Source organism: Rattus rattus, chromosome X (assembly GCF_011064425.1).
Source record: "Rattus rattus isolate New Zealand chromosome X, Rrattus_CSIRO_v1, whole genome shotgun sequence".
In the NCBI taxonomy this organism is placed as follows: Eukaryota; Metazoa; Chordata; class Mammalia; order Rodentia; family Muridae; genus Rattus; species Rattus rattus.
The window spans coordinates 108,930,735-108,941,479 of record NC_046172.1 but is presented as its reverse complement, the minus strand read 5'-3'; the positions used below and the strand labels follow the sequence as shown (position 1 = coordinate 108,941,479).

At 39.7% G+C, this 10,745-nt stretch overlaps 1 protein-coding gene across 3 annotated transcripts in view; it reads right to left on the bottom strand.

The window, feature by feature from the left end:
- Positions 1-682: 682 nt before the first annotated feature.
- The window catches only part of Xiap (X-linked inhibitor of apoptosis), a 41,230-nt gene continuing 31,167 nt past the window's right edge, over positions 683-10,745 (bottom strand). For all 3 annotated transcript variants that reach the window (XM_032889600.1, XM_032889601.1, XM_032889602.1), the window contains exons 4-7: positions 9,832-9,910; positions 8,612-8,654; positions 6,678-6,878; positions 683-1,527 (exon numbers count right to left, since the gene is read on the bottom strand). In XM_032889600.1, the coding sequence (XP_032745491.1) occupies positions 1,334-1,527; positions 6,678-6,878; positions 8,612-8,654; positions 9,832-9,910 (517 nt within the window). In that variant the 3' untranslated portion in view covers positions 683-1,333. The remainder of the gene's footprint in view (positions 1,528-6,677; positions 6,879-8,611; positions 8,655-9,831; positions 9,911-10,745) is intronic.

The following is a 10,745-nucleotide window of genomic DNA, read 5'->3' as shown; positions in this document are numbered from 1 at the left end:
TGACATTGAGAATCTCAACATGGAGAGCCGACACTAAAACTACAAGCCATATACAAACACGCATCTATAGTTACCTACAGAAGCAGACAGATGGTTAAAATACTGGGTTAACAAAGATCTTTTAGTAAAGTGACTTAGGCAGGCTTAAACTAGCAAGGATTAAGGATGAATCCTTACTAATTAATTGGAAGATCTGAGACATATTTTATATTTCATTTTACAAAATCAGAAATATTTATTTTGAAACAAGATAAGAAGACATGATCTACCTGTCAGAAAACTACCACTCAGAAATATTTTTCATCCACAAAGCAGGTAAAACAAAAACATTTAAATTTCACATTGGCACCAGAAAAGTTAACTGGCCTGCCTTCCGGGATTAGAAAAGCTAAAACTGAGCAATAAGTAGTTTTGCAGACGTTTGAACATGCCTAAGCCTTTAAATCAGCAAAATATTTTCTAAGAATTCTGATTATAAAAGTAATACATACTTATAAAAGCTTCAAACAGAAAAAAATGGAAAAAAGTGAAGGGCTCTATAGGCCCTCTAAGACCCATCCCCCACCCCCTGAAGAAAAAATACATTTAAGAGTGTGATACTTATCTTTCCAAATCTTTTTGTCCTGTACAGGTACAGAATACACACGTGATGATTTGGCTCCAACTAGATAGAGTGTTTTGCCATCTCTGTTTTATACATATATCTGTGATGCTTTTCTATGTCAGTACATGCTAGTTAGGTGGTAGTCCACCATTAGATATCTTTTAGGAGATGGCAAAATCACTTAAAAATATTCATATAAGTACATTTACAATTCCAATAAATCCCAAGTAAATGAACAGAATCCTAAAACACAGAAACAAACATCTAAAAACAATGTTCATCCTCCCACCAGTGTGGAACAGTTCTTTCCCTGTTTACAATAAGCAAATTAAAATGATTGGGCAGATTAAATCAAACCTCCCTGCTTATACAGAACACTCCGCTTGTTAAGCTTATGAAAAAAGGAATGAAAAATGCAGGTGACTCATTCACTTATACACGGAAAACAAGTCAGTGTACTACAAATATACATGTGAAAAGTTATAAAATGCTTCTTTGTCTAAGGTTTCAAACGCGTCAAACCCTGGATAAATGGTAAAACAGCTAATAACCTAAGATCGGGAATTCAAGATCCAGAAATTCAAAGATTAGCCTGAAACAGTGCTGTTAACATTTGTTTCCATCTGGGAGCAGATGCTAATGGAATGCGATGCTGATTACTTAAAGTTCGCTCACATCACACATTCAATTGCAGTAAGAAGAACATAACATGCCTACTGTGGTGCTGGATTAAGACATAAAAATTTTTTGCTTGAACGTAATGACTGTGTAGCACATGGGACATTTGTCAACTGCTTCCGCACACTGTTTACAAGTGACCAGATGTCCACAAGGAACAAAAACTATAGCAATATTTCTATCCATACAGATTTTGCAAAGCTTCTCCTCTTGTAGGCGCCTTAGCTGCTCTTCAGTACTGATGTCTGTATAAAGAGAAAAACAACATATACTAGTTTTGGGTTTTGTTGTTTAAATTCACTGAAACACTGAAGCCCTCGTGCGTGCTAGACACTCAAGTCCTGGGAGACACGAAAATGACTCAGACATAGCACAAATTCTTAAGAAGCTTGTATGCTGGTGGGAGAGGCTGGGAGCTGCAGCCAGAGAGGGTAAGTACAAAGTGGAACATGCTGTAATCACGTTACATACAAAGTGCTCTGGGGCAAGATGAACACGTTCTTCTGTCTGGGTGGTTGGGGAAAGCATCATGACAAGGAGGGCATTTAAGTATAGGCAACACACTACCAGGCAGAAAAGGCAAGGATGAAGTAAATGTACAAACATATGGAAAGGCATTAAGTAATTCCAGGAAAGGGTCAATACAGGAAAGGGTAGGATTTAGTGCTTAGATGTGAGGGCTAAAGAGGGAAAGAGGAACTAAAGTTGGGTTTGTTAATGTGTCAGGGAGGCAATGATAACGGTTGGAAATATAAAAGGAGGTAAAGGCTTTACAGCTTCAAGTCTATTTAAGATGTTGGCAGGGTACCCAAACAAAAACATTCGGGTGTAATTAGCATATAGAGGATACTGGAGTAGCTGCACAGTTGAATCTTTGCCAAAACAGATTTTGTAAAATGCTAACAAATATGCCACAAAACTATGATTTGTAGTCATATATGATAACAGCAACAACAATCAACAGTAATAGAGCATAAATATTTTGTGCCAGGCATTACTCTGAATACATTACATGTCTTTGTAATCACTGTGTATTAATGGTTTATAAATCTGGCCTCAAATGAGAATTACGTGGCGGTTCTTCCCCCTTTGGGGTGGTCAGGAATCCTGCAGTTCAGGATACTGTATACCATTCATTGTGCCACACACTTACCATCTTTTAAAAACAAGTTCCCTTTCTTTCTAAGAAATAATGTATTACATTGATTTATAGTTGTATGAGTGCATATATTGTGGCACACGTGTAAACATGAAGAGGTCAACTTTTAGGACTTGGTTCTCTTTTTGCACCATACAGTTCCCGGGTCTACAGACCTCAAGTCAGGTCTTCAGGCTTGGGGGCAGGTGCCTTAACCACTGAGCTACTGCAGCAGCCCTGCTAGGTTTGTCTGCTAACTTCTAGTGCTTGTTGCATAAGAACTACTTTATTGTATGCATCTCATTATGGAAAAATGCATGTCCCTATTTAATTGTGTATCTCCTTTTAAAAACAAAACAAACTCCGGTATGTCACTATGAAGTCCTGGCTAGCCTGGAACTAAGAGATTTGCCTGTGTCTGCCTCCTGAATCCTGGGATTAACAGTATACCGCCATGCCTGCCGTCACTCCTTTCTATGTCCTAGAAGGAACATTATTTCCAAACCATGTTCAGAAAGCAACAGTTTAATTTTGTTCAAGTAAGAGCACTTAGTGAACACGTAGGTACTCGGTATACAATAAGTAAACACACATACACCGTCGGCACCCCATGTTCACAGACAAGTAAACAGGCATCTGACATACTCCAGTGAGACCGTAGTAAAGGAAGGTGAAAGCAATGACTGAAGCATGCTGGAGAGACAGGGCACGGCTTACGAGAGCGTGAGTAAAACTGTAACTGATAGGAAGGTAAATAGACCAGGTACAGTGCTCAGCAGGAACCAACCCTTAAAGATGTGGCAAAGTACTGAAGAGGTGAGACTTGATTCTGAGGGTTGGAGAGCTGCTGAGGAATTCTGAACTGGAGAGAGGCACTACCACATTTGAGCTCTAGGGTAAGAAGGGGACAAAAGGATTGTTCTGGTTTCTTCATAACAAACAGCCTTCAGGCTGGGCGTGGTGGTTCATGCCTTTAATCTCAGCATTTGTGGGATAGAAGCAGGTGGATCTCTTGAGTTTGAGGCCAGTCTGGTCTACACAGCAAGTTCCAAGACAGCCAGTGCTACACAGAGCTGTCTCCAACTGCACCCCCCCCCCCGAAAAGACTTCATTCCTGTGGGTCTGTAAAATGGAATTAAGATTAAACCCATGAGGAATATTAATTCCTGGGCATGGTGGTCCACACTTAGAATGCCAGCACTCTAGAATTAAAGCAGAAAGATGACCATTTAGGGTAACAGGACTGTCTCAAAGGAAAAGGAGCTGCTCTCTGGGGCAGCTTATCTGCTATAACTTTGGTTGCTTACTGAAAAGAATAGAAGCACAATACTAGCATAGTCTAAGCTGTTCTGCTCTTATTTTTGTTTGGTCTTTTTAACACAGGGTCGCATACATATATCCCAGGCTGGCCTCAAACTCATTATGTAGCCAAAGATGACTTTGAACTCCTGACCTTCCTGTTTATACTTCCCAAATTCTGGGATTAAAGGTCCACACTACTACATCCAGGTTTTGCTGTGCTGTAGATGAAATCTTAGGGTATGTGCATGCTATGCAAGCTCTCTATGAACTGAGCTATAACTGAGAATCCAACACCCTTTTCCTTTTGAGACAGTCCTGTTACCCTAAAATGGTCATCTTTCTGCTTTAATCTCTAGAGTGCTGGCATTCTAAGTGTGGACCACCATGCCCAGGAATTAATATTCCTCATGGGTTTAATCTTAATTCCATTTTACAGACCCACAGGAATGAAGTCGAACATGAATATATATCATCAGCTCAACGTTTCCGAGTCAGTCACATACTGAGGATGTGCCTGACTAGTAATTTAGCTTTAATAATTCCTTTCTGCTACAAAGGTGACTATTATACTATCCTTGCCTATGGCGTCTTTTTGTTGTTCTTCAATCAGTGTCTCTTATGCAGCTGTCTATTCTGGAACTTGCTATATACACCAGGCTGGCCTTGAACTCTCACAGACCTACCAGCCTCTGCCTCTGGAATGTTAGGATTAAAAACCTACATCGCACAATCAGGGCTCTTTCTCCTTGTATTTTCTCACAAGGCCCACTTTGAGATAAGGATGTTCCAGGTACACAGCAATGTAGCTTGGTATCTAGATAATGTTTGATGTTACTTCCTAATATTTTTAGTATATTGCTTGCATGTTGCTCCCACTGGCCTTGAACTCTTAGGCTCAAGGAAGCATGCGTGCGTGCATGTGTGTATGTGTGTGTGTGCATGCACACACACACACACACACACACACATGTAATATGGATACTGGAAATCAAACTTGTGTCCTTTTCAAGAATATTTTTTTTAGATCACTGAACTATCTCTCCAAGTCCATTCACGCATTTAAAAACAAACGAAAAAAAATGTATTCACCTTTCCTGCACTATTCACACACCATACACCTGATTGCTTCTTGCCTTGTCTTCTTACAAGCCTTTCAGTATAAAGAGATCCCTGGCCAAGAAACAAAGGCAATACTACCCAATGGATTAGGAGAAAAACTGGTAACAAAGGCAGGTCCAACTCCAAGATACGACACTAGAGAAGAATGAAATTCCGGCTGTCATACAGTGGTGTGACTGAGGCTTTATGCTGAGTCATGGTCACATATTAATCCTACCAGATGGAGATCAATGTTTGGACCACTGGAGGAGACTTGCTCACATTTAAACTGGGAGTTCTAATTTGCTTTTCTTTCTCACATGAGATAATTGGTTTTTTTTTCAATAATAAAATATGTAGAATCTGAAAAAAATAACCTGTGTATTCATGTCTGTATTTATGTGGCTGGTTTGTGCCTGTATATATAAGTGTGCTTGCTTATGTACAAGAAGGGTAGAGACTTATGTTAGTTATCTTTGTCAAATGCTCCTCCATATTATTTTTTGAGACAGAGTCTCTCTCTGAACATGGAGGTCACCAATTGGCTAGACTGACTTACAGGGATCCCTGAGGATCTGCTTATCTCTCTTCCGCACGCACATCCAAGGTTGATTTCTGGCCTTTACATGTATGTGCACATGCATAAGCAAGCATGCACGTGTTCACACAGTAATTTACATGCCCCTAGGCACTCACTGGGTCAAAAAGGTAAGGGTGCATGAAATCAGAAGAGGATCAGTGGAAGGAAAGGGGAATGAATATAAGTACATATGGGAAAACACCATGAATCCTATCATCATATAGAATTAATATAATTGAGACATTTGAATAAGATGAATATACTGTCGACTCTTTAGATCTTTATTAAAATGGATCAAGTATAAGAATGTTTTAAGAAAGCAGAGAAGTGAGGTTGTGTCTTATTGGAAGAGCGCCTGCTTGACATGTAGTACCTGAGCTTACCTTCTAGCACTGAAAACAATGAGGGGTATTAAAACCAACTAGCTTTCTGATGAGGTAGAGAGTTCATTTTGTCAAATGTGATAACAAAGTGATAGGAATGAATGTTTGTGTTCCTTACACTCACATGCTGCAAGCTTAACCTTCCACAATGATGCTCAGAGGAACGGCTTTGGGAAAGAGAGTCAAGTGTTACTGAACAATGCTTTGGTAACCAGAGAACATGTATTGTTTCTAATGTCATAGCATAATGCATCACGGGTTTGTGAGGATGTTGGTATTAATCAACCTCCTAAGCTGCTAGTCATATGAAAGCATAACATATAGTTAATAAATCTTGATAAGAGGCCACAACAAGTGGTTGGGACACATGCCATCTATGTTTGTGTAAGTATAAGTGATGACGTTCATTCAATGATGAAATTATGTAACAACCCATGTCTCAACACATATATTCATTGTTAAGCAATGCATGAATACAATTAGGTTTGATCAAGTCATAAGCATGAGAACTCTTGGGGGAATTTTTAGCATGAAATACACACTGCTTTGGGAAGTCAACTATCTGCAGGGGATCTACTTTTGGACTTCCCAGTTCTGTGGAATTTTCTTATAGTAGCCTGAGAAACAGCAGCATTAAGGGCACATGTACAAATACCCTTCTATGTTGAATATATGTCAAAATAGACATTTACTATGGCCAAAAAGACAGAAGATGGGACTTAAGATGACAAAAAAGTTGCTTATTATTGAAGCGAACCCATTCTTCTTTCCACTTCTGTTTGTGTTTCAAGTTTACCATAATAAAAGAGTCAAAGTGTTAATGCCATGGGGATATTAGAAAGGAAATGAATGGGCTGCAAGGTGATTTTCCCGACAGAAACAAGCAATGTATACCTTTCTGCAATGAAGTCTGACTTGACTCATCCTGCGAATTATCTTTCTGAGCACTCACAAGATCTGCAATCAGAACCTCAAGTGATAGATAGTTGCTCCCAGATGTTTGGAGCTTTTCTTCCATTGTTTTCTTGATGTCTTTGAAGTTGAATCCCATTCGTATAGCTTCTTGCACCATAGGATTCTGGAAGATGGTATCATCTGAAATCAAAGTTGGGTGGAGAAAGAACATAATACAAGTATTTTCATTAACATGACTGAACAGTAAAACAGTTAAGGGACTTAAGATAGCTGAAGAGTTCAGTGGTAGTGTTTGCCTACTATATGTGGTGTTGTGGTTTTGATCCCCAAAGTTAAGAAGAAAAGCGGTGGTGCACGCCATTATTCCCAGCACTCAGGAGGCAGGGACAGGCAGATCTTTGAGTTCTAGGCTCGCCTGGTCTACAGAGAAAGTTCAAAGACATCCAGGAAACCCTGTCTTGAGAAACCGCAAAAAGTATGCTAGGGAAAAATGATTTCTTTAACTTCGTTATTTATGCCTGTTACCAAATCCATTCCAAATAATTTAACATAGCCCCGCATTTCGAGCATATTTATAAATACCTGTAGTATTCTCCTGCTTTCTAATCCTTGACACACAAAACAGATGATCTTACAACATTAGGGAACAGGGACTCATCAGATACTCTAAATTAAGCTTTCTTTGAAACATACCACTTCAATTGAAAAAGCAGATCTTAAAAACAGTCAAGAAACCCCACAAAAGACAAATAAATCAAAACTGCAAAAGAACTCCAGTGTCAGGTGTTATGGTGTACACCTTTAATTTTAACACTCTGAAGGCAGAGGCAGGAAGGTATTTGGGGATTTGAGGCCAGCCTGATCTTCAAAGTGAGTTCTAGGACAGTTGAGATACAATGAAACACTCCGTTCCACACCACTACCACCAAAACACCATACATAACCCCACTAAAAATTACATCTACAATATGCTATGTGATTTAGAAGACCTTGTTTATAATGCTAGTTCTATTACCAATTTATAATAGTATATACCTTTAATTGGGAGACAGAGGCAGGCAGATCTCTGTGAGTTTGAGGCTAGCCTGGTGTATAAAGCAAATTCATTACAGCCAGAGTACACAGAGAAACCCTATCTCTAAAAACAAAACAAAACGAAACAAAATAAAATGATAACACGGCCGTAGGCAGGTCACATCACCTCTCTGTTTCTTCAAGGGAACTGTAGGAACACTACTGAGGCTGCAGCTCAGAGTACTTGGCATTCACTGGGCTCGGCTGCCAGCACACTATCAGCTTTAGCTGCATATGGGGGTACACTCCCACAATCCCAGCACTTAGAGACTGAGGCAGAAAGAGAGAGGTCCAGGCCAGTCTGGCCTACACGGTAGACAGACTACTGAGATGGCTCAGAGGCTAAGAACACTGGCTCTTCCAGAGGACCTGAATTCAGTTCCCAGCACTCACATGGTGGCTCACAACCACCTTTAACTTCAGTTCCACGGGATCTGATACCCTCTCCTGGCTTCTGGGGCAACCAGGCACACATATATGAAGGCTAAACACCCATACATATTAAATAAATAAATGAATGAAAAATTAAAATGTAAACTTCTAATATCTTTATTGCTTTAATCCATTTTCCCCCCTCCATTCCTTCCTTTCTTAAAACCATGTCATGCAACCCGGACTGACCACAGGTTCCGAATTCTCCTGCTTCAACATCCTCAGTGCTCGGATTATAGATTTGCACCATAGCACCTGGCTTTCTATTAATGTACTCACTATAAAAATGTCTGGTATAAAATTATAAGCACTTAATTAAATTCTTAAATTTATAGCAGCCTCATTAAACAAACTATAATAAACTGGCCACAAAACTAAACAGATTTATTTTTAATAGACATATTTACCGATTTTTTTAGTTACTGATGGTGTTTTTTCAGCAGTTCTTACCTAAAATAGAAAAACATGAATGGTAAGATTTCACTTTAGCAAAAAGCAATTATCTCAATTTGAAAAGTTAATAAACTTAAAACAAATTGGCTTTATTCTAATTCGAAACATGCCTGTCCATAAGAGCCCAGCCAACAAAATGGAAGGAAGGTAAGACTATCTAATCATCGCCCCTTTACAAACAAGAAGCCAAGGGCCAATGAGATTAAATGACTCCCCGAGGGAAACAAATACAAACTCAACTAGAAACTAATGGTAGAACCATCATGTCAGTTCTAGACTCCCATCGCAGTCCAAGGTTCTTCTCAGTTTACTAATGCTATGATTGCCACTGTCCTATATGTCAATTCAGACATATTATTACATTTTTTTGTCTTATCAGAGATTGAATCCAGGGGCTTGTTTATGCTAGCCAGAAAAAAGTAAAACCCATGTATATCCCTGTCCTTATTTTTGTAACCTTAAGTATTATCCGCTAAAGGGTTACTAAAGAGATGGTTTAGCAGTTAAGAACACCTGTTGCTCTCCTAGAAGACCAGAGTTCAGTTCCCAGAATTCATACTGGGCAGCTTATAACTGCCTGTAATTTTAATACCAAATCATGCCCTTTTATGGCTTCCTCAGGTACAACACATGGTGTGTACATGTATGTGTACACACACACACACACACACACACACACACACACACACACACACACACACACAGAGAGAGAGACCACAGGGAAGACCAACAGACTCCACTAACCTAGACCCTTGGGGGCTCCCAGAGATTGAATCACCCTCCAAAGAGCAAACATGGGTTAGACCTAGACCCCGCCCATATGTAGCAGATGTGAAGCTTGGTCTTCATGTGGATCCTGAACAAATGGAGCAGGGGCTGTTCCTGAACCTATTGCCTGCCTATGGATCCTGTTCCCTTAACTAAGCATCCTTGCTGGCTTGGCATAATGTACCTAGTCCTGTAGTGCCTTGATATGCCAAGGTGGGGTGATACCCAGGGAGGGTCTCCCCCTTCTCAGGGAAAAAGGAGGGTATACAGAGGAAGAAGTTGTGTGAAGGAGAAACTGGGAAATAGGGGTGGATATTGGCATGTAAAGTGAATAAATAAATTAATGAAAACAAAAAGAAAAACAAAGACATAGAATTTGAAAACACATTGCAAATAAGCAACTTACCACAGATTCCCCAAGTGAATGGGTTAAATGAATATTATTTATATATTCTTGTCCCTTCTCATCCAATAGATATTTACACCTGAAAGATTAAAGAAAATTAAATTCTACTAGCTGATAAATTAGAGAAGTACTAGTAAAGACAGTCTCTATCATATAAATTCCATTAACTACCTTTTGGGGGCCAGAGAGATGACACTTTCCGAGAAGTCTGATACCTGAGTTCAATCTCAGGAGCTCACAAGTTAGGAGAGAACAAACTCCTCCAGGCTGTACTCTAACCTCCAACTGTGTACATCCCCAACCCAGGCAACAAACAAACAAACAAAACCTATCTTTTCATTGTCTTTTTTGTATGTGTTCCTGGGGATTAAACTAAGGGTCATGAGTACCTTAGCGGGCACTCCATCACTGAACTATAACATCAGTTTCCATCAGAGGCCATTTAAAGCTGGCCTCAAATTTGCTATGTAGCCAAACGTAACCTTGGACTTCTAATACTCCTGCCTACATATCTTAAATGCTAGGATTATAAGCAGGAATAACCATAAATCACCCCAGTGTTTTCATTTGAGCTGGGTTCTAAGAGGTCCAGGCTGGCCTTGAGTATGCTCTGTAGCCTAGACAGGCCTGGATATTCTCATCCTCCCATCTCACCAGACTCTGAAGTAGCTGAGGTTAAATGGTCAGCTTCATTCACTGTTTCTGAGGAGCCACAAAGCACTGCCATCCAATTCCTTATCCAGCTATGATTCCAAGGCTATAATCATGCTAATATTATAAATTTGAGAACTTTCAATTTTCAAGTAAGAGTTACTAAATTAGGAACCAAGTATGGTAACATCCGACTGTAATCTCAGCACTTGGGAGGCTGAGACACGAAGACCAATATGAAAACCTGGCTACTCTGGGCTATT